Genomic DNA, 17,412 nt, shown 5'->3' with positions numbered 1-17,412 from the left:
ACCGGACTCTGCGGCAGTGTAGTAGAGTGGCACAGCTGTTCGTGGATACCGCTCCTTCATTAGTCACACAGACCGGAAATCACGTAACCGTTTTACGTAACGATGGTTAGGAAAAAAAAGTTAGCCGGAAGAAGCCCTACTTTGCCACGGTACAATTCTTTCCCCACTTCCTGCCGTCGCTGGCCGTAAGTCGCTTCTGTTCATGACGATGGTCACCGCTTGTGTGTGTGTATGTTTTCTTCTTTTTTACTTCCAAATGTCCTGTTAGAAACGTGAAACGAGCGCAGGTGGGGGGAAATATAAACCGCTTCTTTTCGTTTCGAACCGGAACCAGTGCTACATAAATTGGCTTACCAAGTCATGGGCGCTGACCGGATGTGGGTAGATTTTTAGGAGTGAACAAAATGGGAGGAAGCAAATTTAGCAAACAAAAACAAACTTGGACCAGGCGCATTGAAGCAGGAAGCTACATCCTTTATTCAAACGACGGTGGGATCGTATGTAGTGTATGCAATGCTGAAATAATCATTTTCAATCCACATGTGTCTTATGTTATTGGGTTGTATTAAGGAAAAGCTATGGTGCAGCTCCAGTTGTAGAGCTGTAGAGTAGGACGCTTTATTTCTTAGCTGTAAATGAGGTTTTTGTGATCTTGGTTAGAAAAAAAGTAAAAACAATAGAAAAAGAAACCGTGAGGTAGAATTGTTGGCATTCTCATAAATTTTATTGTTTTTGCAGTAATTGAGTAATTTATTATTTAAATTAACTGTTTAGTGATTATAAATGACTAAATTGCAAAAATATATATATATATATTCAATATAGCATTTCCCCGAGTTACGCGACTAATGCGTTTCAGCGACATTCTTTGCGTTTCAGCGACTTTTGCGTTAGTCGAATATAACGTTTTTCAGCCAAAATATTAACGATGAAAAGTAATTTATGATTAAATTTAATGATGACATGTTCATTATTACTTATTTCATACATTTCATGTAGAAAATTCGTGTAATTCTGTGTATATAGCTATTTCAAACTTTTAGCAAAACGGCAATTTATTTTGAATTTGGCTATTTTTGGAGGAAATTGTGCCAATTTTCGACGTATGAACTGTCAAAACTAAAAATTCGCGTAATTCAAGTGTCGCGTATCTCTGGAAAGACTGTATTTATTTTAACTGACTTTTTTCAGTATTTTTCTGGCACAAAGTACTGGGCACCTCCATCAACCCCGTATCAGCTTTGAATTAAATTATAAAAAACGACGAATTCTCTGTTCAGAAATTTCTTACAAAGATTTCTTTTTTAATTTAGATTGGCCATTTAGGATAGTGAATCGTTTCGAAAGCACTGATACTAAATAGGCATGATACGTTTAATTGTCCATAAACTCCATAAAATCCTTGTGTACATAAATAAGCTTTGTGCTTTGTGTATCCGATTGGAATTTGCAGGTAATTTCCTAATTGGAGTCAATAATTTAAAAAGCTAGAAGATAACCACGGTGGTGTTCGCCTGTTCAAATTAAGTGAATTGGGAAGGACAGCTTTTTCTCATCACTTGAGGTCTGCGATATTAAGGGTTAATTAGGGTCTCAAGTAGATAGTTAGAGAGCTTAGGAGATAACGGGAGAGTCGGGCAGGACACGCATAATGAGCGCGAGAAATGCGTAGCCTCGCGAAAGTGCGTAAGTGCGTGAGAAAGGACAGGTGCGCGAGAAGGAATAGGCGCGCGAGCGTAAGGCGAGAGAGAGAAGGTATAAAAAGGAGCATCCGATCGGATAAGCTCTCTTTCTTAATACTCCGGTATACCGCGACAATACTGTTCTCCTGCGCACGATTAAGATAATAAAGTGAATATAATTGTAGAAACTTACACCACTACTGGAAGTAATTTTTGAAATGTCGGGAATGTATCCATCTTTAACAGTACATTACAGCTTCCGAGATGATTTTAAAGCACTCAACTCATGTTTTTCAAATTTCAAACGACACGAGGGATGAGAAAAAAAACCAGAACAAAAAGCTTTATGCTCAAAACGTCTTTATCAAAACACAAGCGCTCGTGCTGCAACGTGCAAGTCGGTTTTGCTGTTGTATGGGAAGCAGAACACAGCTCCCTCATCAAATATTCTGCGCCATTTTCTTGGTGCTACTGTGCTTCAAATTTGTTGCAATACCCGTGCGGCTCCGCAAATGCACTCCGGACGGCCATTTGGACTGGGGTCTTGGGCTCGGGTTGGTGAAAATCTCATCGTTCGTTAGCTTGTTAGCTTAGGACAGTGTGGCAGTTTATTTTCTCGCGCAAGTAATGTAGATGTTAAAAAAAAGGAAGACATGGCCAGCACCGAAAACGGATTTCCGCGGGCACGCCGGGATTGAGTCAATTTTTATGTGTGTTTGTGTGTGTATATGTGCCAGACGCTGTAGCGAAAGCTTTTATAAAGCAGGTCATACTCGAAACAATGCATGCAAAATGCAAAAAAAAAAGAAAAGGACGGGACGGACGGAGGCAGTGATGCTTGTTTGTGGCCGTAAGCAAACTGGATCGGATCGAGCGGGGCCGTATGCTCTACAAGGATTTATTACTTATTTACGTGCTCAATTTGCCGCACAGAAGTGAAGCCAAACACACACAGTGAATGCAATGGCTGTCGTAGCTTATTTCGTTTTTGGTTTATTTTTGCAAACGGCTTTCATATTGTCGTGTTATTTTTCCTTCCCTCAAGCTGTTATGTACCAGTTGATAAAAAAAAACCGCCATTGAAGTTACACTGAATGCTGAAAGCAGTATGAATTTAATTTGTTATCGTTTTCCAACATCCACATTTTGCGACCGACATCGGTGGCGTGTCTGTGCAAATGTATCGACCAAATCCCTTCTCCCTTTTTTGTCGACTGCCAGTCCTTCCTTTCCTCGGCGCAGTGTTTCCCTTCGATAGGACTGCCGTACACTGCCGACGGATGGTGCGGTAACGCGGATGAATGCGGTGTTCAGTCGGTTTCCCGCAGGAATCTCATTATCCGCAGCCCAAAGCCGGTGAGCTCCGGGTTTGATTTTGCCCTTTCCCTTTTAAATCGCAAACCCCCGCTAAACAAGAGCAACAAAAAACGTAAAGAGAACACACACACACACACAAACTCCCACACTTACTTTAACCTATCAAAACACAAAATGAAATAAAGTAAGGAAAGGGGGAGCGAGCGAACGTATCGGTAGCTCAAGCGTATCAGCCATGACGCTGGAAATTACGACACTTGAACTCTCTCTCTCTCCCTAAAGAACGACGCAAACCGTGGAAAAGCGAAGGGCTGAAGCAGCAGCAGCAGCCGCACCTTTACCCAATAATGCTGCCATTTACCCAGGGTGTGCGGTTATAATCTTCTTCCAAAGGGTCGCCATGCTCCCTGCTCGCTGCTGCGTATTATGTGTATCCTTCCGGTGGAGGTTTTTTTCCATTCAATCGGTTTCTGATCATTATCCATCAAGCGCGATCAACGTTTCTTTGCGCTTTGAAACAGTCGCCGACGAAAGCCGTAAGATGCAATCACCGGCGGCGGACTGGTTTGGGGGTAAAGGGGGCGATGGATTTTCATAAAACCCGGCGCAATAGCACCGCTGCCGCATCGCCATTCTCCTCCTTCTATGTTTCGTTCGCCGTTTTCGTTTGATGTTGAACGCAGCGGAAAAAAAGTCAATTTCTAGAGCGCGCGCGAGACGAGACGAAGAAAGCCTCGCTTTTAGCGCGCGCTTGCCACGGTGGTGCGTGTGCGGTGGTGCAAGCAATAAACGAACCGAACGAACCGAACATACTCCTATATCATCGCAGATTAGATTCCACTTGCTGATTGTGCGTAAAGGCATACCGTATATTGCATTACAAACCGTAATGGGACCATGAAGTGTGTGTGTGAGAAGGATGCTTCTGGTGGCAAGGGGGAAGGAATTATGCGATGCGAAATGGTTAAAATAAGTTTTCGCTGAGGTCGTATAAGGTCGCGTGTCTTGGTGGTTTGAAAGAGATGTCGGTTATTGTGGAGAAAACTTTAAATAGCAAAAAATAAAAATATTGCTGGGTTTTCCAGGGGTTCTGATAGTTGTGATACACTTACTTGACTCTATTTTATGTGAAGTGAACTTCAAATGATGGAAATTGGACTCTATGCCACCCTTGTTGGTAAGGCTCCTTGGAACTTCCTATTAGATATGTCCAACCAGGATGCTATAGAGTCCAATTCCCATTACATTAGGTTTATTTCATGTAAGAAAGAGTTAAGCAAATGTCCCACATCTATGAGAACTCCTGGAAAACCCTGTAATAAATAGAGACTTTAAATAGCAAAAAAAGTCAATGAAATGATTCATATTGGAATCAAATATGTATCTGTTTTGTTCTATTGTCGTAACGGGTCGTAATTGTACAAAACTAAACTAAACTAAACAACATTATTCATCAACTTTTATACTTTGTTGTTTTGCACATTTTTTTGGTTTAATTATGTTTTTTTATTATCAGGTTTATTCATTAATTTTAAATGAAAGTTTTTTTTATTGTTTTAGTCTTCTGTTAGTTGTTTATTCACGTTCTATGCTTATTTTATGAACTCTTCTATGACATTTGGTATTCATTTTGTTTTTCTTCTCTTTTCTTGTTTATAATCCTTTAATAATAGTAATGGTATCAAATTTGTATTATCCGTATTGTACCGTTGTAATTGTATTTGTAACTATATTACAATGTTATACAACTTTTAATATAATTCTAAGTTCTATTATTAAATTTTAAATGAGAGTTTCATCTTGTAGAGCCCTCTGTAGTTCTTTATTCGCACAATTTATTTATTTCTGAACTGGTGTTCTAAATCATTTGTTATCAATGTTGCATTTCCTGTTTTCAAACAGGTGCTTACTTTTTTGGTTTATTTACGTTTTTATTCTTATAAGATTTATTTATGAATTTAACATATGTTATTCTTTTTGTGTTGTGTGTTATTAATGTTTTTCTTTCTGTTTTCTTGTTTTAAATCCTTTTTTTTTGATTCATTATGTGATATACATTTTTTCTTCATCTTACTTTATGAAGTAGTCTCACACCTTTATTTTATCTCTTTTTACAATCCTTTTATTTTCTTCTTGAAATATTTCTTCACTTACAATCGATTGTTCTGACTTGTACTTACCAGCAATGGCAATAGTGAAACTCATACACTGCTTCCTTTTGCATACCTTACAGATAACGAGTTGTACTCGGGCACGGTTGCCGATTTCAGTGGGCTCGACCCGATCATCTATCGCGAACATCTGCAAACGGAACAGTACGACAGTCTCAGCTTGAATGGTAAGTGAAACTCCATGAAACGATAAAACCTTCCAAAAATGCAAGCACAAACCCAATTTGTCTACCATTTTGTGGTTAATCATAGAAAAACATAAAGGCGTATCGTCCTTTGTTGAACAAAACTAGCTGAAAGTGTAAAGCTTGCGGTATCACCCTTTGTATGTGTGTGTGCTGGTCATTGATCGGTTTGTTTGTTTTTCGTACCACCGAAACCGATGGTTGGTTATGGTTATGGTGCGCTAGTTCCACATAATCTACCCAGCTGTGCATGGAATAGAAAATTGCTTTCATCTGTCAGAAATGCCTATTCACAGGGCACACAAATATTGTGTAACGCTACGAATGCTAATTGGAAAGGAAAACCAATCGTGTGCAAATCTACTTACGATACCACCTACCTAAATAATCCTGCATCGTTTGTAGTTGAACAGTTTTCCGCTTCCATATGCAAAACAATTTGCTTCACAAACAATGCCAGCAAAAAAAAAAACACCAAAAACTCTCTAAATAATAATTCCAATAATGTTCATACCTTTCGGTGCGCACGCTTATTGGTTGTCACCGGATATTGGTTGTCGAATGGATATGGCCATTCGATATCCCATAACTCTAATGAGTAATGCGACTGCCCCATCTGGTAGGCAAATAGTTGTCGCTTGCATTAGAATGAATAATTAATTGTGCCCTTCCCCCTTAATCCTTCCCCTCTCCTTCTTCCTTCTACCACCCCCTTTCTGTGTCCTTTCCGAGTGTACGAGGCTAAAGGTGTAAATTGATCATTATCGCGTTCATAAATATTTCAGCGCCCAACTTTGTCGGATCCTTCACGCAGGGTGACTTTGTGTACTTCTTCTTCCGCGAGACGGCCGTCGAATTCATCAACTGTGGCAAGGTAAGTAGCGGTGTGGGACGTTAAGCATAGGGGCATGGGTGTGATGGCATGAGGTTTGCTTGTGCGCGCCCAACACTGAACGTGCCGGTTGTTCGGAACCGCTCATAAATGGAATCCGGGAGCGCAGGGGTGCAGAGGACTGGGTCTGGGTTCTATTTCATTTCACAGACAATTTCTTCCATTCACAAGAAGTCGATCCCGGTGTGTTTGTCGCCGTTGTCGTCGCCATTAGCTCCCCGGACCCCGGCGAGACCGGCGGCATGTCGAACGATAATGAAATAACTTTAATTAAAGTGCTTTTCTTCGCTTGTTTTCACTTCTAGTTTTCTCACGTCGTAGTTGTACTGGTTGCTTTTTTCCTTCTTTCTTCCTCCTTCCATCGCTTCACTTCAACGTGTACGCTTGTTTGGAAAATACGTGTTTTTTCCCCCGGTTGTTGTTCTTTCCTTGTTGCTCCTCGTAAGCAACCGTTATGATTCGTTCTTGTCGCATCTCCTTCCCTTTTCTTCCTTTGGCGCTGATTATCACATCGCTTTCCTTTGCCTAGCCTTTGAACATAGTTTTTCTCTGCGCTACTGCATTCATATTACTAAAGTTTTTATGCTAGCACCTTCCAAACGTCCCCTGCTCAACTGACCCGCTTTGAACATTACCACCCTGGCGTGAAAACAACGGCGACAAAAACGTGGTATATTGCCTCACGTTTGTGTGCGTCCTCATGGCGGCTCTACTTAGGTTGAGGAGGGGAAAATAATTTCATTACCGTTTATTTCATCGGTGCTGTACCGTACTGTCAAACCCGTCCTCTGTCACATCCTGCCAGTGCTAGAAGCTAGTTTTTATGAATCGGCCCGATTTTAATTCTATTTTCTAACCAACACTATTCTTTTTTTTGGTTTTTATTTTCGATTTTTTAGGCCATCTTCAGCCGTGTGGCTCGTGTGTGCAAGTGGGACAAGGGTGGCCCGAATCGGTTGAAGAACCGCTGGACGTCCTACCTAAAGTCGCGGCTCAACTGCTCCATGCCGGGCGATTTTCCTTTCTACTTTGATGAAATACGTAAGTATCTGGGTGGGAGAGCATTTCAGAAAAAAAGTATGAAGAAAGTAGAAAAGCGATTCGGCCAGGATACTCTTTTTTAACTATCGAAAGGTCTCCGTAGAAAGGTAACAATAATATTATTGTTTTTTCACGTAAAGTTGTTAATGAATTCTATGATGATGATTTTTGTTTTATGTAACGTTATGATGGCTTCTGTTGTGGTTTATTTTTTAATAATTAATTATCTTGCATTAGGTAGAATGTACCAATAGTGCTGCAATTCGTAGTGGAACATATATGTTTAATGGATTTAAAGTGTCAGGAAGGTAAATTTATGAACATTATAACACATAGGAATTGAAATGTATTATATCTTTGGAATCACAATTGTTTTTAGCATAAAACACATCAAATTTACGAAAAAATACATATGTTTGTGACTGCTTCGTTGTACCTATAATGGTGGTATGGTTCCTATAGTCGTCGTATTGTGTTCCTATAGTGGTGGTAAACAAAGATGCATCAAAAACGGTGTATAATATCAATGAAACTTAGTTTCGAAGCTGTTTTCGTATGAATAGCAAGAATTACTGACATAATATTGATTTCTTGCGTAATTTGATCGTAAAATTTGTATAAATTTAATTGATAAAAATATTGACTAAAGTACTGTATATCACCTGTGGTCAACCCACACCTTTCTTTCTTTCTTTGTTAAATTATTTACTAATTATTTATTATTATTTAGAAATCCCATATCTGTTGCTTTTTTTTAGTGAAAACAGTACTACATGTCAAAAATACCCTGAAAAAAGATGATTTTATGAGGATTTTATGACTATAACCACTATAGGAACATGTCTGTTTGTGTACCATGGCACTACGGTAAAAAAACACTTAAAAATGCAAAAATATGGTCATAAGGCAAATAATTTTTGTAAAACAATAACATTTCATACCAGTAATGTTGAAAACTTAATAATTGCGTGGTTATGTGGTCACTTAGAACGTTAACAGAAACATGAGTTTCGTTCCTAAGGATTTTGGAAAAATGTTGACACATTTCATAAAATATTAGAATTTTCAGTCATTCAATAACCGAATGGCCTAATTTAACTTTTAAACCCTTTATAAAAGACCTGAGCACATTTCAAAATAACATAAATAACTTTATTTCTTTCAAATTACTGTATGGAACGCATTTTAGTGCAATACCACCACTATTTGTACGTTTACCCTATGTGCATTACAACGGACAATCATTTTTACCATTATTATTTTGGTATGAAAAAACTTTTATTATTTTGTGAAAATCATGATTTTTTGTGCTCATAAAATTATATCGAAATTATACCAAAACTTTAATCTGTTTTTTTTTGTACAATGGCATAGTAAGAGTTCCAATAATAGAGAAAATAAGTCTCAAACGTAATGAACTGGAGCAAATCAATTACATTTCATATTAGTTTTGATGAGAAACGGTAATTTTAAAGTTTTTTACTAATTTACAGTGTAAGTTTCTATTGAAATTGTAAGGAATGTAATAATGTTGACACATAATACAAAAGTTAAATGTTATAAAACGTCTTTAAATTTAACAATCCTAGTGTAAAGCTCAATTGACTTTTCATGCTCTTTTGTAGGATTAAATTTGTTGTCTCAGTAGCAACTTTCAAATATCATTTCATTTCAAGCGTGTGTGATTATCCATTGTTCGCATTTTGGGCACTTTATTGCACGCTTCGTGGCACGAAAAGTTATTTATTTTACGATTAACGTTATCACGATCCATTTGATTCGTTGGAACGAGCTCCACCGTTTAAAGCTTTTCCTCTCAGCCCGTTAGGGAAAATAGTAAATGCATCACATCTTCAATCCGATCCTTTCCTTTCCTCAGCGCGTCAGCGTGTTCGGTACGGGTTGTAGGTAACTTTATATACTTTAGTTTGGGCTTTTGCTCGGTTTTTTTTCCAACCATCTCACACAACCCTTAGCGCTTACCGCCTCCGCAGAGCGGACGCGGAGAGGCAGGGTAAAAGTTTTGGTGGTACCCACAAGCCAAAAGCTAAGGATGAAAGTAAGACGTATCTTCTCCGTATTTGGTTGCCCGCGCTGAACATCCCCGGGAAACCCGAGAGTGTATGTGCAACCGGTGCAAAACTCTCCGGGTTGTGCAAGAGGTGTACACTTCAAACTTCTCGCACGGGAAAAAGAATCCCGGACCCTTGCAGGAGAAGGAGAAGCGCGCGCTGGTGATTGCGCTCTAAACAATGGTGCGCAAGGGAAAACGGGAAGCGCTCGGGTTGATGGGAGGGTGGGAGGTTTGGGAAAATGAAATTGAATCAACAGCAGTTGAAAAATAGTTAGCTAGGAAAATATTGAAAAGTCAGCGCGCGTGGTAGAGGAAGCAAAAAAAAAGCAACGACTGTGAGTGCTCCGCAAGGAGGGCGATCGTTTGGCAAAGGATCTTGCCGCATCATCCAGGAAAGCATGGGCTGTGAGAGGGTGTATGTGTGTGTGTGTGTTGGTGTGGGACTTGTGGTAGGAAAAATTGAACACCATCACACCGCATCGTTCGTGAACCGGCGCCCCCGTTCGATGGGAGATTGCTGCTGGCTACCCCGTCAAGTGGAGGAGTTGGGGCGGGGGCGCGTGTGTCGGACAGAGCAGCGTCATCAATTCGCAACTTCGGTGCAACTTCTGGAGCAAAACTTGCTAGAGCAAAACGGTCCACCGGGAGGTACTGCACCCGGGAGGAAATTGCAGCGACCGTTGCGGGCTGGCTGTTGTTGGATGTTGTTTGCTCTTCTGCTGGCTGCTGCTGGCTGGCTACTGTTAGTTCTTCTGCAGTGGAAGCTGTGAAGTGGTGTTTGCTGGCTCGTGCGTTTGACGCGAGTCCCATGCGGATGTGCCACTTTTTGCAGGCTTCTTCCTTCTGCAGCATTGACCTTTTCGCATTTGCAGGGTGCGGCAGAGGTGTGCGCCGCGTGTACGCGCGCCCGTAGGGGAAAACGAGACGGTTTTCAGTAAACGCATTGCACATTGAATCAAGCGGCAGCATTTTTGTTTGCGTTTGCTTCTGTGTGGGGACTGGTAGTGTGCACACTTTATAAATTACCTAGCCCCGGCGTGATGCGTCTTCGGTGGGGTCAGGTCTGACGTAAGGACGGTTTCAAGATTCGTTTTGCCGCACGGATGGTGCATTTCTATTGATTTTAGATATGGAACAAAAACAACGTTTGGCGTTAAGATGATTTTATATTTTTTGAATGAATACAAACGAGAAAGTTTCGTTTGCTTTTATATTTAGCCTCAAAGTTCATAATTGCAATGATTATTTTGCTGTTTGTTTTGTAAATTATAACAAATTTCTCATTAACTATTGCTCGTGCTTTGATGATTCGTTGATTACTATCTTTTGAACATTTCTTTTAAATTTGAAATGTATTGATCCAATGATAGTTTAACAAATGGCCTATGTACACCGTGTTTTAACATAGTTTAGGGTTACCTCTCTGATAATTATAGTGCATGATAAGCACCGTATAAAGCACTATTGATAGCTTGTTGACCTGTCTCACAATACATGCTCGACATGGCTTCAAGTCCCGTGTAGACCGAGCTCTCCGTATACGTTCCGAGTGACTATCATGGCATATGTTAAATTACAAACTCACTAGCCCCAAGCTTATTAGTGTTTAAGGCATATTCTTAGACCGATTATACCGATTAGACCGAATATCGGTTAGTATGTCTGTTGGAACGTGTTTTTAGATCAGTTTTAGTGCCATTTGTATATCCTTGCTATCATAAAAGTATATCTGATTATTCGTTTCGTGTTCGGTTTCGGATAGAATATTTCATCTACACCGTGATTAATAAGTTCGGATACAAATTCAAATATCTGAAAAGCATCAAAATAGCAATATATTGGATTACTTGATATATTTTTGTTTTTGTTTTTGAAGTTGTATTGCTGTAGACTATTTACAGCATGTTTTTTGGAATCACTCCCAGTTTTACATTCCTCACCTACCGTAAATGTTTTTCGAAACTGTAACAGGTACTGATTCCATGGGTTTATCCTTTTATTTTGTCTGGTTTACAGGGTTTCTATGGCCAGCTCAATATCAGAAACGAACAATTCAATCCCGTAAAATACATTTCAACAATAAAAATGGAAACTCGAATGCTCTGGTATTGGTTGCTCAGTGTACGCATAACATTCATTTGACAATGTTGAACAGGGATTTTACGGATTGGAAATGAAGCTTACAGAAACACTTTAATAGCTATTACAGCCCTGGATTGGTTCAACTTGCATAATTTATGATCATTTAGCTTGGATAACATGTATGATCAAACCAAAAAATCTAACGGATTTAGGAGGAAAAAATGAAATCATGTTCAAAATGTCGTGACACGATCATCTTGCTTCTTTCCAAGCTTTTTTGCATGAATGATCCGGAAACTCAGTGAACTTTACGTTTTTCATAGGCCTTAAGTCCAAAAGTGTTTGGTACAATATTATGAGCCGATCGGTAGAACTTTTTCAGATCTTCTTTTCTTTTTCTTATTTTATTGAAAGGGTTTCAATCTCCTGCGACTCTCCGATGCAGGCTGCTTCCTCACTTCCGTTCTGTTTATAGAGACGTGTGTCATCTCACTCAGAGTTTGCCTTTCGGTTTTCTAACGCCATTTTTCGTAATGACTATTCAACGTTACGTCGAATTCGTTCCATCACAATCTTAATATTAATTTACGTCCGTACCGACGTTGGATGACCACATCTTTCTCTGTCTTCTAAAGATGATGGTACCTTTTGATCGTTGTATAAACGATATTTCGTTTAATATTATGAGACTTTAGGCTTCTGAATACAGCGCCAGGGAGATCATCTTTTAAAACACATTCCACAACAATTTCTATCAATTGTTTCATTGCGTTTCGGAATTTAAAAAAAAAAAAACAAGTAATCTAGGAATATAACTTATCATATCTGTTAGTGTATGGATGCATGCAAAAGCTGTCATTAAAACTTTCACAATATATGATAGTACCATGTTGTAAAACAAACGCAAAAATTTGTATCCGAACTCATTGAACACGGTGTATATTATTCACTTTATGAGTTCGTCTTCGTTCAAAAATTCGACAACATTTAGTACTTTTTATTTTCCAAATTAAAATCAAACAAATCTAGATAGAAAATGTGATCAATACAAAATATGTGATGAAAGTAGATAAAGCGGTGTTTTACTAAATCAACGTTTTGAAACCGTCAGGCCGATTTTATAGAGGATAAAACATAAAACAATCTAGATGAGTTTATGTTAAACAATGCTTAAACACATGTTTTAATATCTTTTCTTCATGATTTTTTTTCGAACAGAATCTACCAGCAACCTCGTCGAAGGCAGATATGGGCATGCCAACTCTAAGCTGATCTACGGCGTTTTCTCAACGGCACCGAACGCTATTGCTGGCTCAGCAATATGCGCATTTTCGCTACAGGTAAGCTTAACATTGTCTAAAAAAAACAGTACATGTTCCCCAATCAACTACGTTGCTTCGATCGGGAGCAAATTTATAGCTTGAAACGTTACCGGGCCAATTTCAAATTGCCTGAATATGTACAAGCACTGCCACGTACAAAACAATCAGCTTAAAACGAAACATTCGTTGTACGTTACAATAATGCCTTGCTTCCATCTAAAAGCTGCTTGTGGTGTTCGTTACATAGAGAGTATCATTATGAAATGTTGTTTTCATTTCACCTTTTTTTCCAATCATATTTTCCATACACCTTTCTACCCTGCTCATCATCTGCATGCAACACAAAAGGTGCAGCTCTCGAGCATACCGTGCAATAATGAACAGTCCGAGCAAACACAATACCAAAACATTCGCTGTACTGTGTTGGCGCTGCAACTAACTGCAACAGGATGCACCACGCTTTGCTAGGCAACATATCGCCCGCCGCCATCATCGATCAGTTGCGCCTGCATTTGATAGAGTTCGGCCCTATCCCCGTGCATTTTGTAAAGAATTTGTGGCAAACATTTTGTATCGTTATCGTCCAGCATGCACGAGTGTGCGTGTCTGTGTGTGTGTGTAGGTGTGTTGTATATCGAGGGCATTCTCGGTGTCGTGTAGCGATGCAGCTCATTTAATGAAATTTTATTCCATTAGCCAAATTGGGTTGCGCTGCTGCCCGCCTGGTTGCCCTGGTCCACCGCCGGTTCGCCCGACGCATCCGATGAAATATCTGCTAATTAAAACGGACCCTTTCGTTGGGGCAAGTACCGGGAAACATAACGCAGATATGCAGATTTAATGCACCGATTGTGTGTGTGTTGGGTGATGAACGTTTGAAGCGCGTGTATGTGTAGCGATAGTAGAGGCGTCTGGCCGAAATGTTAGAGTTTATCTGCCGCTCGAAATGTGCAATTTATTATCCATTGATTCTGGAGGTTGCTAAAAATCGATACTTCTACGAATGAACAGGATGAATATCGAACCTACAAAAAAAAACAGACGCAAAAATAACTCCCTAATCCTAATGCCTTTCAACCACGCGCACTTCAATCATCATTATCATTACTTTGCCATTGCCCTAACGCGGGGAACCGTCTCGCCAACATCATTAACCGTTCGAATGGGGGGAATTGAAAGATAGGAAAAAAAAAGGAAATGATGGAACCTCGGGACCAAACTTCCTGTTGGACGTTATTAAAGATGATTGATTTTGATCGTCTCAATTCGTTCGGGAGAACGCCCAAGGAAAGCACACCAAAAGGTGCAGAAAAGTGGCTTTTCCCTTTCATTACGGAAGGGAATCATTTGGTGGCTTCTCTCTGTCGCTTGTGAAACTTCTCGCAAATGTATGTCCAAAGAAAGGTGACCCTGGGGGCGGGAGCAGGAGTTTCGCTAATGACCTGTCCGCTCGTTAGACGATTGATGGACGGGATTTAAAATTTCATTTAAAGGAATTTTCTCATCTCAGCAGTACCAACTCACTTTTGCATTTTGCCGCTGCTTTCTGAGCTGATGATGGGCGTAAAGTAAAAGTTAACCGCTTCTTGTGCTTCAGCTTCATCTCTTGGAGATGGTGCTATTAATTATGGTGCCACGGCGGTGGCATTTCCAGCACATAATGTGACACTGCAAGGCGCAACCACGGTGATCAATTGATCGGTTTTGCTCGTTATTGCGATGAGTCGTAGTTACGGGGCAACATGGTTTCGTTGGCAGACGGTTTTGTCAATGAGCGTGCCACTAAGAAACCTCACTAATTGAGCTGATTTGCTTGTGTAAAATAAATAATTTCAATAGAAATTGAAACAGAAACACTTCAAAGAGACAGACATTGCTATACGCTCTTCCGTTTTGCCGCAAATCGGGAACGCTCTTTTTCCCCCTGTGTGTAGGTTCATCCTTTTCAATTTTCATCACTCTCAGAAAGAAAACCTCCACATTAATACCATTAAGCAGGAGGGTGGGGGCAACCACCAGCCCATTTGTCGGTGGGCTTGACATTACTTCACGAAATTGCCAAACCGCGGAGGCGGATCATTTTCGCAGAGCTTTCGTGGCTTTAACCTCCGTCCCGTTTCCCGCTTGACCTATTTTATCTGCGTGGTGGCCTCGTACCGTGTCCAGGCTAAGCTTTTGGAGCGGCCGGCCTGGGGGAAAAGGTCTCTGTTTTATGAGGGTATGTTTTTTTTTTGGGAGGGGGTAATATAATAATCATCATCACCGTCATCACGTGTACGATATTTATATTTTTTGAAGCGCCGTTGCCCGTGTGGTTTTGGGTGGCACAATGTTCATCAGCATATTGAAGATAAATCGCATTAAAATGTAATTTTCTTGATAAACGATAGTAACGACCGTTTTCTCTCTGTTCTCTCTTTTTACAGGAAATTTCCGACACGTTCGAGGGCAACTTCAAGGAGCAGAGTGGACTGAACTCGAACTGGCTGCCCGTAAACCCGCTAAATGTAAGTGCAGCGCGATGACGACGGATTAAAGCACCTTTTTTTTTGTTTTTAGCCAGAGAAGCACTTTGTGTATAGCACACACACATAAACATACCGATTATAATCCGTTGAAAGCGAAAGGTGAAGAGAGCGAAAAGCGAGCAACATCCTTAAACCCGCTAAATATGGTCAGGCGCTAGTAACTAGTTGCCGATTTAGCGATAATTGCTTGCGATAGTAATCTGATTAGCGTTTTGCGACACAACCATAGTGTGTGCTGGACAGGGCTGACTGCAGCTCATACGCTAAGCTCACACGGATCCGCATCGACTGACAAAACTGTCCACCCACTTGCCCACACACACACACACACAAAAGTTCACATCCCGGCACCGCGCAGCGCCCTCTACCCGGGGATAAGAAGCAGAATTTACCCACTAATTGGATCAAAGCGATGGCGATGTAAACGATGCGAGCGCGCCACGCCATCAAAGTCCAGTCATCACTGGCCGTCTGAGCGCCGATGGATAAAGGATGCAACGCCGGGAAGTAGTACACCGACCAGCTGCAAACTAATTAGTGCAAACGGGTGCGCTTATGCTGCCTAATTAAAATAAAACCAAACAACCTCCATCCGTGCGCTTCGCTGTTCGCTGGTGTGTTTGTTGATGTGAAGCTTTGCCCTTGCTGGCGGCACACTTTACTTAATGCGATCCCTGTGTGATCTCGCTGTGTCGCAGTGTTTATCCTGTCAATTTTTGTGCTTTCCTCCCGACTGTATGTCCTTTTTGGTGTGTGTTGTGGGTGCAGATTTCCTCTCCCTGAAAGAGAAGACGATCGTCTCCCTGCTAAGCGCAAATCTACCATTTTATTTACTCGTTTTATACCACTTCTTCTTCTCTTTTCTCTCTTCCAACTAGGTTCCCGATCCGCGGCCCGGCTCCTGCCACAACGATTCGCGCACACTGCCCGATCTGACGCTCAACTTCAAAAAGACCCATTCGCTGATGGACGAAACCGTGCCCGCATTTTTCGGCTCCCCCATCCTGACGCGTGTCAGCACGATGTAAGTGTGTCTGTCTGTCGGTGTGTTAGTGTGTGCGTTATTTTATGAGTGGGAAGTGCTGATATCATATCAGCGTGCACAGGAACGTTTGAAACAGTGTTTTGCATTAATGCGCTTCTGCTCGGTGGGAAGTTGGGGGGGGGGGAAGGAAAGGTAAGGAAAGGAGGCCGCACGGAGTATGGCAGGTAGATATAGATTAAACCACATAAAACCTTTTTGCTGCTGGCGAAAGGTACGGTGAGCTGATCCGATGTTTAGATTTAATTGGACGCTTTACTCCTCGTACCTCCGCTTAAGTTTATCGCTTTCATCATCGTAATAGAGGGAAAGGGAAGGGCCAGGCGAGCATTATGGGCCCCGGGGTAATGTATTGGATACACATTTTATGCAAAACTGTTAGAGGCCGTCCGTGCTTAACATAAAAATGCAAAGCAATTTCTATTTGATCATTCAAAATGTTTTGCCCATCGGGTTTGAAAATGTTATGCTAGGAAAAAGTTGTTTTTAGATGCTTTTTGTGGCATTTCTAGTTACGTGAACAGTAATTGGAAGCACCGGAAATTAACATAAATACAGAGTCATTTAAATAATTATAATCTAATGTTTGATATAAGTTCGTCATTTTTTTATTTTTATTCAGGAGTAATGGTCCAAAAAGGCCGTAACGCTTCAGAGTTCGACATATTTAAAGAAATCGTATTCGAATGAAAGAATCAATCAATCACATCCTACTCGAACATGCCGTGGGCCTTTATAGGCTTTCGAGACACCACGCAGCCGGATGAATATATTTTTTTAATCAAGGAACAGCTTAAATTGTTGAAAAGTCTATAAATAAGCTGAATTAAGTAATTGATATTAATAATAAAATAAATTGAAGAAAAAAATCGTATAGGTGTGCTGAAAAGCTGCTTTGAAGCTTTTTTTTTTCTAAAGTAATTTACAAAAAAATCTAACGGGATAATCCATGTATCCTGTTGGATTTAGGATAATGACATATAAGGCGAAGTTTTTGTTCCTTCCACTTATCCAAAAAGTACATGTGATAGCAGAAAGATTTACAAATAAATGCATTAATTAACGGAAATCTAATG

At 40.5% G+C, this 17,412-nt stretch overlaps 1 protein-coding gene across 10 annotated transcripts in view; it reads left to right on the top strand.

Annotated features, from left to right (window-relative positions):
• The window catches only part of LOC120959690 (semaphorin-1A), a 216,356-nt gene that overhangs the window by 189,091 nt on the left and 9,853 nt on the right, over positions 1 to 17,412 (top strand). For all 10 annotated transcript variants that reach the window (XR_007452649.1, XR_005752235.2, XR_005752234.2 and 7 more), the window contains 6 exons: positions 5,233 to 5,337; positions 6,141 to 6,229; positions 7,147 to 7,288; positions 12,663 to 12,784; positions 15,193 to 15,273; positions 16,173 to 16,318. Coding sequence is in view for 1 of the 10 variants with exons in the window: in XM_040383279.2 (XP_040239213.1) it covers positions 5,233 to 5,337; positions 6,141 to 6,229; positions 7,147 to 7,288; positions 12,663 to 12,784; positions 15,193 to 15,273; positions 16,173 to 16,318 (685 nt within the window). In the remaining 9 variants the exon portion in view is untranslated. The remainder of the gene's footprint in view (positions 1 to 5,232; positions 5,338 to 6,140; positions 6,230 to 7,146; positions 7,289 to 12,662; positions 12,785 to 15,192; positions 15,274 to 16,172; positions 16,319 to 17,412) is intronic.

The sequence above is a fragment of the Anopheles coluzzii genome, chromosome 3 (assembly GCF_943734685.1).
Source record: "Anopheles coluzzii chromosome 3, AcolN3, whole genome shotgun sequence".
Classification (NCBI taxonomy): Eukaryota; Metazoa; Arthropoda; class Insecta; order Diptera; family Culicidae; genus Anopheles; species Anopheles coluzzii.
Note: the sequence above shows the minus strand (reverse complement) of the source record. Positions and strands in the feature narration are given on the sequence as shown.